General features: G+C 42.0%; 1 protein-coding gene across 2 annotated transcripts in view; it reads left to right on the forward strand.

Moving 5' to 3' along the window:
* Positions 1 to 9,349, forward strand: part of SCML4 (Scm polycomb group protein like 4) — a 70,392-nt gene extending 61,043 nt beyond the window's left edge. For both annotated transcript variants that reach the window (XM_051792411.1, XM_051792412.1), the window contains 2 exons: positions 3,775 to 3,917; positions 9,032 to 9,349. In XM_051792411.1, the coding sequence (XP_051648371.1) occupies positions 3,775 to 3,917; positions 9,032 to 9,157 (269 nt within the window). In that variant the 3' untranslated portion in view covers positions 9,158 to 9,349. The remainder of the gene's footprint in view (positions 1 to 3,774; positions 3,918 to 9,031) is intronic.
* Positions 9,350 to 20,062: the final 10,713 nt, after the last annotated feature.

Here is a 20,062-nt window from a genome sequence, read left to right on the forward strand (position 1 = left end):
GTCTGAGGTGGTTTGTTTTTAAAATAACTCCCATTTCTCTGCGCCTTTGAGGGTCTGCTACTTCTGCTTAGTTTCAGTAGATCTGCTGCTCCTTATTATCTGCTCCAGTGCAATCAGAGAGAACCTTTTAAAATTTCATTCCCACCCCCTTCCCTTGAGGCAAAGAAATCATTTAGGCCTGCAGCAATATTAAAGTTCATCTGTCACTCCCTTTCCACTCTTATCTATCAATGACTGTACTCCCTCTGGGCTCTGTTTGTTTGCCAAGAACATATTTAGGGAGTCTGTTATTTGTCTTTCCTTCTTTTACAGGTTTAACTCCATCTTAGCATTTTATTTCCTTGTCACACCTCTGCAGCCATTTGGGTGTTGGCCCTCTCTTCATTCTCCTTCTCAGGAAGGTCCTGAGGTGAGTGGCAGAGAAAAGCCTGTGTGGAGTGAAAACACAGACCAAGCCAGGCCACGTCTTTCTCTCAGCTTCACTTGGCTTTGGCCACTGATGTGGTAATTCCAGTTGTTTCTGTGCAGGCAATGGTCTCAAGTGGGATGCCCAAAGACCTTCCCCTGCAGAGGAACCTCTTCACTGTTCTTCCCCAATATCCTTGAGGCAGGAGGGGAAAGTGCTTCCCTCTGATTACCTAAATTTCCATATCCCATTCCATTAATTTGACAAATTTTTGCCACCTGTCAAAAACAGGAAATTGGATTTGACCTAGATTATGATCTCTAAAAATAATTATTGGTCGCAAGCACTCCCATCTCTTTGTAATCTGAGTATTCATTATCATCTTGATTAATTCTGATGACAGGATGGCATAGGATACCCTGGAGACATGAGACTTCCTCATTTATCTAATTCTTAGGTTAAGTGCGAACACCTTCAGATAAGAAAAAATGTATAGCACCTGCCCCGCTGCCATCAAACACTTTCATGCTTAATATAGTCCTTTAGGAAACTGGTGGTATTGAAACAAACCCCGTGCCTTTGTGTAGACATGAAATGATCTATTTTCTTTTGTAAATAGAGAAATTACACTCAAATGGGTAAACTAAAATGTTAAAAAAGCCAAATAAATTAAGCAGCAAAATAAATTCTAAAATATATGGAAAACCAGATTGTTTCCAAACTCACCAGGTACAAATTGATATTTGGCCACAAACTGGTGGTATCCCAGTTTTATTAATAACATTTAAAGATAGCCCCTTTCACACAAGTAAAAAAACACATCTTAATTCATGAGAAAGCAGAGGATAATCCAGGACTCGATACTAGGTAGGTAAATAAAGTAAAAAAATATTTGAAGAATTAATATCAACACATAATTCTTGTTTTTATATTATTATGTTATACCTCAGGTGGGGATTTGATAGGGTTATCTTCACCTGCTAGGGCCTGTAAGAGTTCTAGCCATGTAGTCTCTTTAGAAAGGTCATTTATGCATTTGTCTTTAAGAAATCAGATTTGTGCTATTGATTGCTAGATTGTGAAGGAATGAACAGATTCCTCCTGTCATTTCAACCTTCTGTTTTCCTCCCCCTTCCCTTCATTACAGGTACTTCCAATACCTGTGAAGGCTCCCAGCTGCACTCGGGTCTCTCTGCTACCCTTTGCCCTTTCCTGATATTGTATTTCTGGAAGGATCAGGTTGCAGGCAAGAGTCACTGAGCTCCAGGCTGCTCTTTTATGCCCAGTGTGAATCGCAGGATAAGCCCTCTGGGCTTTCCTTACGTTTATACAAATTAAAGGGAAAAAATGGGATTCTCAGCAGTGGCATGACATCTCCCCTGAGCAGGTTATGGCAGTAGCATAGAAACTCCTGCAATACTTTGCACACAGCCAAACCTTTGTCTCCTCCCTCTATTTTCCACCTAGTTTGCAAAAGCCTGTTTTTCTCCCTGACCTTTGGTTTGAAGGGCTGTAGTGCCCAATACCTTCACGCATCAGTTGGCATTCAAACCACCGACAGATCATGAAGGGGAGAAATACTCTCCCCTCTATCTCTCAGACAAGTTTCAGTTCTCCCACTTGTCCCTGACAAAGTTCCTAAATGTTACTGATGATCCAGGGGTTGGCCAAGATTACCCTGTTCATTTTACACTCTTTGTCTTCATTGTTTCATGCCAAAGGCTCCAGATGGTGTCTGTACCATTGTGTATTGCATTTATTTTGTGAGCAGAGCCCAGGGTCGCCTGAGTCCATATGAACACCAGTCCTTGCTGTCTAATTAAAAAGACCTGCGGCTATTCCTTGTCCTTTATATCCAGAACAGTGACTTAGCAAATGAGAGTGCAATTATCATGATATTTACATTCCATCCCATTATGAAGCCCATCAACCAGATTTGCAAACTCATAGCACTACTGCTTTCTGGAGTTCATCCTGAGTAACTGCAAAATATACCTCATTACATTATACTGTGAGATGAGCATAGTGGCAAGAAAAAAAGGGCCAATGTGCACATAAAACCATTATTGGGCATATATGGGCAAAGTCTCAGCTAATGTAAATCAGCAGAGCTCTATTGAAGTCAATGAAATGACAACCTACATAAACCACAAACCCAGCCCAGTACATTTGCTCACATGCATTAGAATCGTGTTTTGAGTCACGCATGAGGATTCTTATACATCTAGTCTGTTTCTATAAGCTCAGTATTTCTCTGGAAAGCTCATCCCTTCTCTCCTCAGCAGTTCTGATTACCTCTTGTCTACCTGGGGGCTTCTCCAGGCTCCAGTTTAGGTACCTGTGGTCTCCCTCCACCTGCACTCTTCTGTTTCATTTCTAGTCTTCTGTAGTGTTTGCTTGCTTACCATTTGCACATCTCTCATTAAAAACTGGGCCTTGACAGAAAGAGATGAGCAGATGAGGGCAAGTAACATTTTATACATCTGTATGCTGCTGCTTGCTAGGGCAAAGTTTGCTTGATGTGGATATAAACAAACAGGAAGAGCTTTCCTGTAACCTAGCATAGTATAGTTCTTGTCATAGTGAAGCAGCATAAATGAGGGTACAAATTATATTGAGGTGGAGATTCAGATTTATAATTCTGCAGAGACTAAGAATAAAAACATAAATGCACTTTCACTCCAATGTGCCTTTATTCACTTGATTTAAAGCTACAGCAAGCTGAAGTGACCTTAAATCATCCAGGGCTTATACCATTAAAAAGTCACATGTGCAATGTTCATCTTCACATGTTTAGTAACTTTCCAAATCAGCATTCATTGGAGACCATCAGCTTTGTGAGAGACTAAGATTAGGAGGATATGGACTGGAAACCTTCCTTTAAGCTGTAAGTCTGGATATCTGAATGCAAAGGAAAAAAAACCTATTTGCTAAATCCTGATTTTATCTTCTAGCCTTTGCATTCAATGGCAAACTCCTTTGTTTAGTGCTGAAGAATTTTCTCTCCAGGTGGGAGGGTAGCATCTTCTTGAGCCAAGATCCCTGCTGCTTGAAGATCAGACAGCAGGGGCAGCTCGGTTTAAGAGCCTGGCAGCTGGAACATTTTTCCTTCCCCAGCAGGAACTTGAGGGTTTCATGTTTTTTAACGCAATTCGCCAGCTGGGATTGTGTTTTCTGATAAGCAGTCAGATAAGAAACCACTCCATGTCTCCTTTTCTCCTTACTTCACCATCTCAGGCTGATATCTGCACACTCGGGTCCAACATCCAATGCCACATTGGGGCTGCCACACCCCTGCATACTCACAAACCAAGGAAACTGCTTTGTGCCATTGTAATCTGCTGCTGTGGGCTTTTTTGTACCAATAGCCTCGAGTCCTTCACCAGAACAAGATGCAGCTCGACCATCAAGCAAGAATCCTTTGACCTGGACGGTGGATGATGTGGTTTGGTTTGTGAAGGATGCAGACCCCCACGCTTTAGGTCCCCACGTGGAGCTCTTCAGAAAACACGTATGTAGAAGGCTGCCCTTACCACTTCTGGGTAATTTAAGTCCCAAGAGATAACCAGTGCATGTCTCACATGTACTCTCAGCTGCCTTTGGCTGCTACAGGCAGTGTTTGTGCTCAATCAGGTTGAACACAGGGCCCTGCGAGGGTGGCTCTCTGAGGGACTTGTGCTGAGGAAAATTCACTTATCCCTTGAGAAGGTAGTCAAACACTGGAATGGGCTTCCTGGAGAGGTGGCCAATGCCCCAGCCCTGACAGTGTTAAAGAGGCTTTTGGAAAGTGCCCTTAATAGCATGTTGTAATGTGGTCAGCCCTGAATTGCTCAGGCAATTGGACTAGATGATCACTGTAGGTTCCTTCCAACTGAAACAGTCCTATTCTGTGCTATTCTATGATATACTATGCTATTCTATCCATTTATCCTTCAATGGGGAGACCCTAACAGTGTCTTTATAAAATGTTCACTATTTGTTCCCAACTACTAGAGCATAAATTGTTTCTATGCCAAGCCTACAAAGAAAGAAAGCACTGAGGATCTGGTGCTCATTTTTCATTGTCAGATTGGCACAAAACCCCCCTCATCTCAATGACAATTTTTTTCACAGGATGTCTATGATTCTTCTCTGAAGACCATTTTTTATGTGTCTCTAGATATTTAGCAGGAGAAACCTAAAACAACCAAGCTTTTAATCCTTTTCCCCTCAGTATTATGTAACTACATAACCAAATTTAACAGACCTGCTGACTCACTGGAGGATATGGTAGTTGCTTTTGTGATGCAATCTCCAGTGATGGAAATTATATTATTCATAATTAGTAAAGAGGAAGACTGTAAACTCATCTGATCTGAAATTTCTTGTTCTGCTGCTTCACATGAAGTTGGCACCGGTGTATCTATTAGCATCTTTGGCCTTCTCCATCTGTCTTTGATCAATTCAGTCTGACCATGAGAAATGGATTTTATTGTAAAAATGACTTGTTTGTGTTCAGCTGGAGGCCATAACTTTGAATGTAAGTGCCTGGACCTGGGTCTAAATGAGAGTTGCTCCCCAGCCCTGAGTCCTGAACAGCACTCCAGGTGCTGCAAAGCAAACGAGAGGGTTTGGTGACTAGACCTCACTCCTTGCCATGTGCCAGCAACAGTAGGTAGGAATGTGGGGCTACAGACAACAAATTTGAGGGAGACAAATTATGGACTTTCAGCTACACTCTGGATGCAGGATTTCCAGATACTGAGGAGAGGAAGTGACTGCGGAGCAGATGAAAATGAAGATGAACACAGGCCTTAGTGTCTGCTTACCCTAAGAAGGTATTGAGGTCATCTGCCATTCTGTAGACAGGCCTGTGGCACGAGAGCAACAGCAGGCACAGTGGTGTCAGGGTCAAATCTGCAAGTACAGGTCAGGTGCCGGCCTGCTTTTCCTGCTTTCTGCAGAGAAGTCAGATCTGCCTTCTAAGTTGATAATGAAAACATGGCCTATTTTGGTCATGTGGGCAACCAAGCAGACAAACAAGCCACCTTCAGATTTGAAGTAACTTGCTTCAGAATGAGTTTCTGAGAGTACCAGAAGGGGCTGTGCATCATGCAAGGCAGAAATATGTACATCCCAAAGGAAAAAAAATACCAAACATTTAAAGTTTGTCTTGTAAATATGAAGAGTGCAAAAGCACTGTTTTTTTTCTAGTTTCCACTTGTAGCAAAGTATGGCACAACATGCTTTTATGTAGCAGCAGGGCAGTGGCACAGTACAGGCAATCATGGGCCAGCTGCACTAGAGCATGCCATGATACTGCAGCTGCTCTATGACTGAAGAGATCAAGCTAAATTACCACTAAAGACTGTCCCTGTCATCCTTTGCTGCACACCCAGCACCCATAGGCTCTACTTATCATTGGTTTCCTGGTAAAATATGCCACAGGTGTGAGAACCTGGGTATGATTGCCACACAACTCAATTCAATTACACCTTTGAGTTATATATGTCCCTGCGAATTTTCAGCCTTCAAACCTCATCTGGATTAGCACAAAGACCCCGGGGTGAGAGACAAGTGATTAGTCCATTAACCTCAGCCATATCTTCCTGTATGTTCAATATTTATGTGAAGAGGGTGCATAATTTACTTAGAAGCACTTACTGTCATTGACAAGGCCCAGCTATTGCCCGAAATAGTTGCATTGGTAATCAACTCATCTGAGTTATGACACTGGCAGGGGGAGGCTGGTGGGACCAGCAGGAGGAAAAGGCTGGAGGATGTATCCTGCATGCAGACAGTATGCTTTCCCACTGCTCTATTAGGCTATTTGGGTGTTGACCTCAGTCCCCGGAGCCAGCTTTTCCCTACATGCAGCCCACATCCTTCACTGGCACAACAGGTGCTGCAGGATGATCTGGCTCTGTCTCTGCTCTTTCCACCAGGAGCAGAAGCTTTTCTACTTGCCAAGACACCGAAGGAGCTCTGTCACAGGTAGCTCTTGAGAGTGTCTACCAGAGACTGAGAAACATCCTACTAGCTCCCCTCCACTGTTCCCTGCTCCCTCACCATGTCTGTGTACCAAGGAGAGCCAAGCTCATTGATGACAGAGCTTTTGGTCTCATGGAAAGGAGCCATCGGCCTGGCCAGGGACCTTGTAGCAGCACTATGCACCATGCAGTGCTCTATCAGCAGGAAAGGGTTGGTAGAAAGATTAGGGGAAGGGAAATGGCGAAGTGGAAAGAGTTACACTGGGAATTATCAGGTAGAAAAGTCAAGCTGGAAGGGATTGAAGGAATGCTATGGTCTGACAGTTTAATTATGGCCAGTGATTGGCAAATGCATACCTGAAGGGGACAAAAAACTTTGAGTTTAACATATTCGAATAGCTACCTATCTCTGACAGTTAGATTTATGAGCACGTGTCTTTCTCCAGATCTCGATCTCAAGTGTCTGAGCACTGACCACTGAGCTGCCACTTGCAGGTGGTGCTCCTGTTGCAGGTGGTGGCCTTACCAGGGCTGGTGTCTGTTCATGACACTGTAGAATACAAAGAAGGGAAAGACATGTCTATATCTATATCCCAAGCAGGATATAGATCCTGAAATCTTTGATTTTACTTAGATTTAAGTGCTTAAACACCCATGAAGGTGGGTACTTTCATCTTACTAAAAGAGAAAGAGGTGTCCCTCAATCTGGGGGACATCCACCACTGGCTGCAATTCTCCTTCGCATGGCACAGAGCTTGTTTAGGGGCTACTCTGCTTTTTGAACAATATCCTCAGAACAAGTGCTGCAAGAGGCCAGCACAAACACAGTATTACTCATTCATGCAGGAGGAAGCTATATATTCATATCCACGCTATCATGATTTCACAGCTCATATGTTTTCTGTGTCCATTGTCTTGCAGGAACATGATAATGATCTCCCACAATATTCTGACTTGCAGTGTTCCAGATCTCAATGCATGTGAAACAAGCTAATTGCACTGATGGCACTGTATTTTACCAGCTCCTAACCTGGCTCAAGATCTTCTGGTGGGGCTATTGCTGATGTGGGGACCATGCTATCAAATTCTTCTTTTTTAAATTATTTTTAAAACGGCTGACACAGTAATACTGTAAAGAAGTCAAGCCAAGAATCTGCACAGAGACATGGCTAATATGGGATATTTAATTGGATATAAATGCTCCCTTGGGCATACTGTTGTCATCCAGTTTAATTTTGACCCCTACGCAGTAATAATAATGGAAATAATAAAATGCTGAACTCAACATCTAGAAACAGCTGTCTCTGCACCTAAACCTTAACAGTGTTTTCGCCCTATAGCACCACAGTTAGAGGAGATCTTTTTTTATTTCTTATGCAAATAGTAATTATACATAACACTTATTCTTACTTTACCTTAGCTTCCTTAAGATAATGGGAAAGAGAGGGAAGGTGAAGAGGGTTTCTATTATGGATAGAGTGGGGGTTGCAAAATGAAGACCATTAATTGATTGAGTTAATCAGAAAGTGACCTTAACTGCTCATCAGCTAAATCACCTACTGAATGCAATAATAATGATCAGGGCAAATTAGGATCCATAATATTGCTTAATAAGTAGACAATGGATTAGAGTGGAAAGATCTGACCATCAAAATCACAGAATACAATATATATAGCATTAGAGTGTGTGTATGTGTGTATGCATATGTATGCATACTTGTGATGTTTTTGCTCTGATGGTCCAAGTATGTAAGCATGCTGGATACCATGGGGAGGGCAAGTACTTTTTAGCAGATCCACTAATATAGTCAAGAAAAAAGAGACTGTGTCCAAGGAGGGACAGTATAGCTGAAAGCTTCTGTGTTCTGCAGGTCATAGTGAAAGAGAACTACGTGTGAACTACTCTGTGCACTACGGCTACCTTGTGCTCAGTACAGTACTTTGCAATTTCACAAGGTTGTCAAGCCAACAGATCTGGGGTAAACAACTGAATTTGGTGGCAATTTCATCCATTTACATGGGAGATAAATTAAAATTTAACAAATTTTATTAATAAATGCAATGAAATAAGCAAGTTACTGCTGTTTTCAATTTAAGAAAAGAATCCATATATATATACGGAATGGTGTATATATATATGTGGCATATATATATGTGGCATATATATATATATATATGGTATGTACATGTATTTACACGCCTCACTGGATATAAGCGTACTGGAGATATGTGAAACATGCAGATAGCAAGGGACAAAGGTGGAACTGAGATCGAGAGGTGTGCTGTCAGCAGTTCCCTGGCCACATCCCTCTCTCTCCATCACTCATTCCTTTCTCTCTAGGCTTTTCTAAGAACTGGGTTCAGAGCAACCCTGATTTTTAAAAAAATCTTCCTTTTAGTTGCAAAATAATTGAAAACCTAGAAAAATCTTAAAGTTCCTTGGAGAATAAAAAGTAGTATTTAATTAAACTCTCTTTTACATCTTCCTCCTAGCATACTTCGGATTTCAATTTTTGTAATGAAATTTCAAAATGCCTGGCATTTCAGCTACCCCTAAAAGACATGCTGTTACTAATTCGCCTTGTTTAGTGTGTCAGACTGCAGTGGGGGAAAGGACGTTAACACATTTGATTCTCTTTCTCTCTTTTGAAACCAGGAGATTGATGGCAATGCTTTGTTACTTCTGAAAAGCGACATGATCATGAAATACCTAGGGCTGAAACTGGGACCTGCGCTGAAACTGTGTTACCACATTGATAAGCTCAAGCAAGCCAAGTTCTGACAATTTCTTGAACAACAGAATCTGAGCTAAATCTAGATGGAAAACTAAAGGTAACATATTGCCTTACAGAAATGCATTCATTTGCAGATTGCTTTTCCCTTTTTTTTAACAAAGACTTGGTCTTTTTTAACATTTGTGCATTGTCACCTGTTTTTAATCCAATGGGATCTTTTGTGCTGCTTTGTGTTAATAATATGCCAAAAATTATATAATTACAATAATTATTTTGTATCATCAATATTATTATGATTATAGTAAGTCCTATTTTTGTAATCAGAAGTGGAAAATCAAAACCAAACGTAGTTACAGCATATGCTGAGGACTGCCAAAAGACAAATGAAATGTTCCTCGCTATAGTTCCACCTCGGAGGAGTAACCGCTGACCTGCATCGGCTGGGCACCAGCTACACTGTCCTTGCTCGAGGACCGAAAAAGTGCAGCATTTGGTCACCTACTGTCTGATGGGAGCTGTCTTGCACTATCTGGAAAACTTGAATTATTCACTTTAAAAAAAAAAATTTAAAAAAAAATTTAAAAAAATAAAAAGAGAAAAAAGACAGAAAAGAGAGTTTAAAAAAAAATTAAGAAAGAAAGAAAATAGCGAGGGAAAGGATTTTTTCCCAGCTAAGGTATTTTTCCCCGCTAGAGGGAGCAGCTCTAGCAAACTTGTGGCTGGAGCTATGATGCCGTTCTGTGTGATGAGCTTTGACCACCATGACTCTCAAAGCGAGCACATCCGTAAGTACCGCCAAGGAATCACAGACTCCCAGCAGGATAAGCGCGTTACCATTTACAGATAATTAATTCAAGAAAAGCCCAAATGCAGAGAGTGTTTCTGACAGGATGTTTCCCGTTACACCAAACAGGGGGTGGACAGCTCCCACGGTGTCTGGCATGCACAGCTGTCAGCTCCCTTCCCCGAGCCGTTACAATCTGGCACACAGTTTGTGGCACTCCAAGAAAAAAAATTCTGGGCAGCATTTCTGGGTTTTCGTTTGCACCGTGAAAAAGAGAGGGAGCCGGGTGGGAGTGTTCCTCATGAGGACCCGAGCACATCTCTGCAGTTGGCAATAATGGTCAGGTCCAGCACAGATGCTGTAGGGTTGGTTTCTGATTGCACCGTGGTTTTCAGTACACAGGTAGATGTGCTGGACTTTATGTCTCAAGTGAATTAAAAATTCACTTCTGCCTCTTACACAAATCTAAAAGGTGCCCATTGATACTACATGTAGTCAGGAGAGGATTACTTCCTCAAGCTGAGGAAGTAATCTGTGGAATGGGTATGTTCTTGTTTTCATCTAAAAGAAGGACTACGAGGGGACACATCCATATAGTTTAAACCCTTAGTGCATGACAAGGACAGGCAGCAAGCGTTTTTAAGTCATGCAGGTGATTTTAGAGCTAGTTGGCTCAGCTGACTTGAGAAATGGTGTCCTGATAATACACAAGACATCATGCTATTCGACCCTGTTTATGTAGAAAAGAATGTTACCAAAAATACCTCTTAGAATAAAATTCAACTTGATGCATGTTGCTAGTCTAGAACTCCTACCCATTCAAGGCCTAATCCTGAAAATCCTTAAAAATAGGAGAAACCACATCCTATAAGACTTTCACTAAATTCTTGGGGACTACTCCCCCAAATTAAAAGTTGTCATAAATTTGTAGGATTGTATCTTTACAGGACTGATCAGCTTTCAGCAAATCCTGTCTGCATGCCAAAACACTCTTAATAGGAATAGCTGAACAATTGTGTTAATTGAAAAGTCATATACTGTTGAATTATGTAATATATGGAACCCTAAATGTGCCAATGATTGGAACACAACACTCATCCTACATCATTTTGTGTTTGTGGTATAAAGAATGGAAATTCAGTCAGCTATCTGATTGAGGCAGAGGTGACTTCATCAACATCAAACTTGTACAGTTGATTCTTCACTCTTGCAGTTTTTAAATAAATTGGGAGGTTTCCCAAAAAGATTCACAAAATATGTAAAAATCTTGCTGTATTAGTAATATCACCTTCAGAGAGTCCTCAGACAATCTTTTTCTTTTTATTTCCCTGCCATTTTGAACTTAGTTAAACTCTGTGCTTTTTCAAAAGGTGATTTTAATTCCTCCACTTTAAACCCGATCTTGCTGTAATATATCAATAGTCAGGGCTGGTTAGACTTTATCAGATGGCTTCAGTGCTGGAAAATCCCACTTTGTCAAAATCAAAACTCTTCATAAAAGCATGTCACTTTCTAACATTAAATTCTATTTAACTGAAACTACAGCTTTCAGTAATGTCAAAACATCATTTTGACATTTTGGAAGTAGAACATTTGTGTTCAAAGAAGATTTTTGCATTTTTTTGTCTTTTCCTGGAGAATCTGTAGCCTCACATTTCATTCTGAGAGCGGGGAAAAAAAGCCACCCCAGAACTAGGCTTCCGTGAATAAGAATCCTTCCCATTCTGTTCTGTGTCTCACCCCTTCCTTCCATCCCCTCACCTGCCTCCAGACATTACAGCCAAGAGGGCTGATAATACCAATGCAGTATTAATAGACTCCGTGGTGGTAATGATGTTCATACATACGATTCTATATGCTGAAATAGTTTTCATGTATGTATCTGATGTGTACAGTCAGTGGTGCTATCTCATTTGATATGACACTTGTAGGTACGTCAGGACTGCCCAGGCCATGAGATTTAATGTTCTGTTTTTCACAGGGGAGGCAGTAAGAGGATTCATTTTACATGTAAGTAATGCTTGTAACAAGAATTCCTCTTTGTATGGTGGTTTGGGGTTTTTGGCTTTTTTTTCACTGAGAGGCAATAGGAGACACACATTACTGCAGTAATATTGCAATTGTAAATAATTTTTCTCTTTCAAGTCTTATTAGTGAACGTAGTTAAGCAGCTCTGCTGTGGTGAGGGTGTCAGGCCTTTTCCTCGGAACAGGCGCTGAAGAACCAGAACATGCATGTCAGCTGCTTCTCCATTGACTGCTGCTCTAGACACCACTTGTACAAATTACTTCACTTGCTATTCCTTTTCCAGCTCTTGCCTCAGGCTGTAGCCAACCCAGTTGTTCCCAACAGGTGGGTGGATGTGTGATACCTTTAAAAGCAACACATGTGCCTCTTTTTTACTTCTAAGCACTCATAGCTGGATCAAAAGACCCTTTGTTGCTTCAGGCAGCTTCAATTGTTTGTGAGCATTCACTGTTTTTAAAAAAAAAAAAGAAGCAAGCAGGCAAAGTCCAAGGATTTGGGGACCACTTCTCCCTTGCTGAAATGACAGTTACAAGGTGTTGGGAGCACAGAGACAGTCCTCCCTGGCAGACCATCTTCTTGCATCTAGCATGGCTGACCAGCTCAGCATCAGCTGCCAACACAGGCCACCCACATTGCTTTCTCATCCACCCGACATCACAGTCTCTTCTCTTGCACCAGCAAATGCCTCCTTTACTAGCCAGACCTAATTGAGTTTCAAGAAATGCCTCTGGGAATACCTCCACTTCTCAGAGCCCACTGTCTTGCTTGGCAGGCTGAGGAGTGCAGTAGCCTTTGCAGCATTAGCAGCTTCACACAGTGTGATTAATGCAGGCAGGCACCCTTGGGACTGGCAGGTAAAGCATCACCCTGGGCTGTTATTACCCTTAATGATTGCTGAACTTCTAAAGGTTGTCAGCAGTCTTCATGAGTTACACTTCCTTCCTTCTTAAAGAATGGATGGCTGCAAGAGATTAAATAGAGCATTATTAGCAAAACCAGCAATTAGCAAAACGACAAGAAAATGGCTGATGAAGTTTCTGTGTTGGATCAGCAACAGGAGCACACACCATCCTCCAAAGCCCAGCCATGACTGCAGCAGTTATGGATGGCCTTTCCTCTTGCCCTGGCACAGCCACCCCATGGTCCCTTCCTGCCCATGGGGTGCAGCACCCTCCCATCCCTCGCTGTGCAGTCTGGGGGCTGCGCAAGCTCAGGGAGGAATCTGTCAGCTCTTACCTCCCCAAAACATACCCAAAACCTTCAGTTAATTAGTTAGTGCCTTATCTCTCTTTTCATTTTAATGGTTTCTATTTGAAAAAAGACAACAGGAGGGTGATTCCCCAGGTCCTTCCAGGAATGACCCCTCAGCTCACCACGTGAAGGAGCATCTCCAGGGTCAGACATCCACCCGGGTACAACTGGTCCTCTGTTGGCACAGGAGAGGGAGGCAAGAATAAAATGCCCCCTTTTTATTAATTAAAATTAAATGCTTTTCAGGCACTTCCCCCCTCTGAAATGCAGCCTCCCTCCCCAGAGCCAGTTGGTTGGCTCTTCCCCAAGCATCTCTCTCCCTCCCAAAGGAGGGAGGCAGAGAAGGTGTCCAAAAGGACTGCCTGCTGCTGGTTCATTCCAGCAAGGCAGCAGGTATGGAAGGACCAAAACCCGCTGCTACCCTGGTTTGAAACTGGTTTTGCTGGAAAGAGGTGTTGTGCCCTGGGATTTGGTCTGAGGGGTTTTGCTGTCCCAAATTCAAACACCTTTGTCAGAGAAAGCAGGCAAGTTCTTGCACACATTGCCTCTTATACCTTGCAGTATTTGCATGCTGTTCTCCAATCCGTGCTCCCTTCACGGGCAGTTGGAAATCGATTCCCTTGGAAATCTAGAATTTTGCTCAAAAAAAATCACTTTTATTCACTGCCAGGAGTTAAACATTATGGAAACATGTCTGCTAACAATTTGTTTTGCGTAATTTGTACTAATGCTAATAAGCAACAGCTGCAGCACTTCCTGTTGTACATTCTTTTGTGGTTGCAGTGGAATTATCACATCTGTACTTCACAAATCTGATAGATTTGAGCACAGCTCTCTCATTCTGGCCCCAGCTCCAGCAAATCCCTATGCCTCAGAAGTACGGCTACACAAACAAGTATTTATAATCTCTGTCTCCCTTTGCTCCCAAAGCTTCCACTCCTCACAAGTACCTGGAGCAAGAGGGATTGGAGGAGTGGAGGGAAGGAAGAGATGTGGTAGCCTGGGGGTCAGCCAGTGCATATATAGTGTGGTTGAAGTGGATTGTTTTCAGCAGAGACATCACTGACCAGCCAGGTTTATTGCAGTTCAAGCAGACAGGTTTTGGTCAAAGGTTAAGTACAGGAGAAAAGTGATATATTAAAGAAAAAGAAAGAAATATGGGTGTGCAATATACTACCACCATAAGACTTAAGCAGAAACCCAAGAATCTTTCAACTGTAATCTAAAGAAAAATGTTTCCCTCACTCAAGATGCTAAATAAAGCATATTAGGCCAAACCCAGATCCCACTGAGGTCCGTCCACATAAGTTATTCCATTGAATTCATAAGACTGGGGCTTGGCTCATAAACCAGGTCAAGCTTCAGCCATGTCTCATAGTAACTAGAGCCTAACAAGGTATTTCATCCTCCCTTACAAAGGATGGAGACAGCTGCCGCTGGCCAGCCCACTCTCCCCTGCTCCCAGGAGAGCTGCTAGCTTCCTGGTAGAGAGTTCTTCCAGCTGCACCTCTACCTGATCCCAACACCTTCTCCAGTTAGCTTTGCGTTTTAGCTAAGAGTTTCATAGAGGGTGGTTTGAGTTTTCCGCGTTGGAGCAAACCAAAGCCTGTGCCCTGAGGATTTCAACCGTGCCACTAGGCAGAAACTAGCCCTGATTTGAACATGACTTCACCGGGAGATTTCCACACATTCCTGAGGCAAAGCCTGAGGTGGGATTTAAAAATATAACTTTTCAAAATGAGTCTCAGTGACCCACAATTTTTGGCTCCTTCAGCATCCAAGGCACTTCATCACACTTCAAACAGTTGAGTCTCTTGGTAGTGCCATAATCTGACAGGGCTTCAGAAGAGACTCCATCTCTGACTACAGAGTCTTGCTCCTATTGGTCTATGGGCAGCTGCCAAAAAGAAGCATTTGAGGCCGGACAGGAGAATGAGTGTGTGCATGTTGCTCAGAGAGGCTTGTCTGGCTGCACAGACAGGCTGTGAAGTGAGTGAAATAATAGCATGGTAAAGCAGCTAGGAAGGATGTCCTTCAAAAATGGGAAAGTCCCAGGCTTCACTGGAGTTCCACAGAGTTTGTGCCCTGTCGCCAGGTCTGTATTGAACTTGCTTTGTATAGCACAGTACGTGTTTATTACCCATAGTCTTCCATTAGTGCTATATAAAACTGAGATCATGCTGCCCTTTTTGAACACAAAATACATGCAACCAACTTCATATTGTCAGATATCTACAAAAGAGTGGTGAATGGGAAAAAGCTGTGTACAGGAATGAGGACATTTCGGAGTGGAGCAGTTTCACAGCTTTCAGCATCTTTCAGTTGCAACACAGAAGGAGAGAAAAAGAACTTCTGAATTGCAGTGAATCCAAGCCAGTGAAAGAATAGTGATTAATTTTATCCTTCACTTTGATGGTTTCCTGATGTGTAATGTGTTTTATGACCCTGTATTTGCTGTAGTGGCAGTATGGTGAATTGATCCACATGTACAGGTTCCACTGTCTCTAAAAACTATCTGTCTTCTTCATGGCTTTTCTAATATGCTGTAGCATCCAGAAAGTTTCTGATCAGCTTGGTAAGAGTGAGTATTTAAAGAAAAACATATTTTCATTTCTTTTCTTTTTTTTTTCTTGTGACACAAAAGCTTTAGAAAGCAGCTGTAGCCACAGCTGTGTAGCAGGTCAACATACACCAACTTTTCATTTTATGCCTCTCAGAAACTTTGTAGTAAAAAATCTGTTGCTTACGCAGTCTATATGCTTACAAGAAACCAACTTAAATTCCAGTCTTCCATTGACCTTGTAAATGGAAGTGTTAAATATAGTGGAATTATTTACTCTGTAAATTTAGTAGAGTTATTCTGCTTTTTTACTAGTGTAAATGAGATCAGTATCTCATTTAATAGATCTCTCCTCTGACAATACTAGGAGTTTAAATGCAAGCTGTTCTGGCTGCTGTTATCAAAACTCACTATCAGTATTTGTGTCACAACGATGTGTAGGGATCATGTCTAGTGCTGTGCAGTCATACTATGAGACGCTCAGCCTGCCTTAGAGAGATGGCAGCTTGATAAGGCAAAAGAGACAACCTAAGGAGAAGAGTTTCCTAAAGACAATTTTCCCTCCCTATTGCAGACAAATGCTGAAAACAGATAGAAGTCAATGGCATGAATTTCCCACAGTCATGTGAGTGGAAAATAGCAGACCACTGAGAATAATGAAGGAAAACTTCAATGAAGGTGAACAGTATTGCCACCTTCTGTTAAACCTCCACTCTTAAACCTGATGATTGGTGAAGCCAGGAGCCTGAACCGAGACCTTCTGGTCAAATCTAGTGCCTTACCCATAAGACCATCTGCTCTCCTGTATTCCAGCTTTTCTCTGTGCTGTCCGCATCTGACTTACTCCTCACACAGCCCTTACTTGCATCTACCTTATGCACCTGAAAAATAGCACCCAAATGGGCCTTTTAAGGTCAATTAGTTCTTCACCCTGCCCTCACTCTTCTCTATCTCAGTCTTCCTCTGCTATCTAGTCTTTTCCCTGGAACTTCCTATCCCTTTCCATTCCTATCCTCCCACTCTAGTTACTTCCATTTTTTGTCCTCTGTTCCATTCTTGCAGCATTGCTTCCTTTCCTTCCTTTCCATCTTTCAGTAAACATGGACGTCACCTTTACTCCTGCTGCAACTCCCTCTCTACCTTTTGGCTTTTCTCTGCTCTTTCATTTCCCTTCTCTCTAGTTTTCTGCAACACTTTCTTTTCTTTCAATCAAGTGCCCTTCACAGGCAAGTCTTGTACCTGTTCTGCTGTGACAAAGACTACCATTCACTGACATCTTTAAATAAGGTTGTCTGTATATTTTTGACATATTTTTTATCTCACACAAAACCCCTTCCACTGCCTTCATTCACCAGCATGAAAGGCACTTTTTTAGGATGGTTTTTAACTAGTTCGCTGATTACTATTTGCAATAAATACCTCATTAAAGGCTCAGCACTTTTATGCAGGGTGAGTGCAGTTTCCCCCTCTAGCTTCCATCTTTGCCTGAGCTGCCTATTGATATTCAAGCTGCTTAAATGCTCCTTGTTTTGAACAGTCTCAGTTACACTGCTCACTGGGATGAATCCTTGGCTCCCACCCTTTTGCTGATGGCCACATGGGCCAGGCTTGGACCTGTGAATGGCACACCATTAGGCAGGTGTGGGCATTGATGTGTGCTGAGCACAGAGTCACCAGCATTGCTTCCTCAGGCCTGGAGAAGGTCCAGCCTGCTTTCAGCCAGCATCAGAAAGTTGGTTGGAAAGAAGAGGTGCCATTGTCAATGATAAGGGCAACAGAAGGTAGGAAAGAGCCATTAAGCTGGAAGAAGAAAGAGAAGTGGTGTTGGCCAGCTGGAATGTGGTGGTGGGATAAACAAAAGCAGCAGTGAGGGAAGGCCATGCTTGTAAACCTACATTAAGAATGTGAGAAAATCTATGTGGCAACTGGCACTTCAATATATACAGCCTCATCCTTCATACTGAAATACATGCAATAACGCAGGGCAGATTCACACATGGATGCACAAGCGTGAGTTTAGAGTAATGACTGTAGCTTCTGTGGGGCTCCTGCATACTTCTACCAGTGGGAATGAGATCAGATATTGGCTCTGGGTCTCTGTTTCCAAACAGTGCAAAGGATGAGAGCAGAACAGTTTCTATCCAGCTGGAAAGTGGTAGCCTTAAATCAGGCCACAAAATAGATCAACTCCTGCTTACACTTTTTTTTTTTTTTCAAATGCTGCACTGAACTCTCTTCCAACTCCTAACCATTAGCTTCCAAGGCTAGTGAAGCATTTACAGGGATTTTTTGATGTATGTGCAGCTATCAGTTTTTGTGTTGCTAATTGGGCTCAAAGTGTGTTAGCTTTGATTTTTAATGTTCTGTGATTTGCTAGATAAGCCTCAGTTTCTGTAGCAGCTATATAAGTGGGCTGCTTTCATCACATCTTGGAGATATTCTACAACATTGGACTTTTTATATATCTACTAACCTTGAAAGGTGAATGACATCTCTTTCTCAGTACTGTACAACCCTAGGAATAGATATTTTGTGACAGACATCAGATATCAAGCGACTATGTAACTATTTTAATTTTTTCAAGCATATACAAAATCTGCTCAAGAGAATAAAACCTGAATATACAAGCAATTCAGTTATAATCAAGATTCAAACTCACACTGTCTTGCATTCTGTCACCCCAAAATTTATTACAGCCTATACCACTTACTACAGATAGACATAACAGCTCACATCATTAGAAAAACACATTTGTGACTGCTCTCATCCAAATCCCAAAGGAGACAACAGGACCCTGTCCAGCCCATGGCATAGGCTTCTCCTCGGTGACTGCTCTCAAAACAGAGGAATCAGTTCACGTACAATAGCTCACCAGGCATCCTTCACCTGCCAGTGTGTATATTAAACATAGAATGTAAATAATGAGATTTCCTATATAATAAAAATGTGCTGTCATGATAAGATTATGGGCTTGAATGATGCTGACTTGACTCATCAAACTATTCTATGATTCTGCTCTGTGGTTCTATGACTTGATGCGATGTGTAGGTAAGGCTGATGTCTTTTGAAAGTCCTTAGCTCAGACTCTCCCACCTCTTTTCATTGTTCAGTTTGATTTTACTCAAGTTGGCACTGCCACACTGCTGTCACCAGGCTCCTACTCTATTCTTGATGGCAAAAGGTGGCAGGGTTTATTTTTTTATTTATACAGGCAGTATAAAATTGCTAGCAGCAGCCCCATGGATTGTGATGTAAATGATGCTGCCTGAGTGCCTCCTCAGAAAGAAAAGACCATGGCAGCTCCCTCGGTGCACCCACCACTGCCCCCAAAGGTGATGATGCCCTATCCCCAGTGCACAGCACCACCCAGCTTTACAGTGTTTGATTGTGCCCTGCTGTGTAAACCTTCCTCAGCTGCTTCTTTCCTGATGCTGATATAAATCTAGACCATCCCCACCAGTGTCAGAGCAAGGAATCCTATGTCACGCTCACTGGTGAACAATCAGGATTTCTGTGTTCATCTTTTACATATCTTTGCCTTGGCACTGGGTTTTTTTGTTTGGTTGGTTGGTTTTTTTGTTTGTTTTTTGTTTTCTTTCTTTCTTTCAACGAGAGAGGAACAAGATACATCTTACCCTGTGAGCAGTTTCAAGGTCCCCATGCAGCAATGCAGTTCTGTGCCAGTCGATGCCAAGCCTGCACATTTGTATCACTGCCATGAGCCTTGAGCTTTGTCTCAAGTTGAATGCTCAACATGCCGAACCTAGGTGATTTCTAGTTCTGGTAAGCCTAATGTTCATTCTGCTGTCCACTCATTTTCTATTATTGTCAGGAGGTGATAAACAATTTGGGTTGCTTTGATGTCTACATAGGTTTAGATGGCTATAACTTTTCTCAATTTTTGATCAAGAATTCTTACTAAAGATGACATACAGGATATATTATTAATTATGCCAGGATTACCATATGATGTTAACAATAATTGGAGAAATGACATCTGTCCCTTAGTTCTACTTATTGGAAAAGCAATGCAAACCCTTTTATACTTTGCTGTTTCTTAGCTATCAAAACCTCCCCTAATAAACCATCTCTAACAGTGAACATTGCATTACATTGAATAGTTTTGTATTCACTTTGCAAATATGCAAACCAGGGAGAGCTGAGGTAAAATGAATGTGGAACTTACGGGTGAGAATAGCATGTGAATAAAATGTCTGGAGTCCCGGGAGTGGCACAATTATGACAAACAGCATATTAGCATTGCTCTCACCCTGCCTCAAAGGGTTTTATTGAAGTGATTTGTCTTCAGTTGTGGAGGTGTGTGCCTTT

This window comes from Manacus candei, unplaced genomic scaffold, assembly GCF_025592945.1.
Source record: "Manacus candei isolate 608988 ecotype Guabito, Panama unplaced genomic scaffold, ASM2559294v1 h1tg000034l, whole genome shotgun sequence".
In the NCBI taxonomy this organism is placed as follows: Eukaryota; Metazoa; Chordata; class Aves; order Passeriformes; family Pipridae; genus Manacus; species Manacus candei.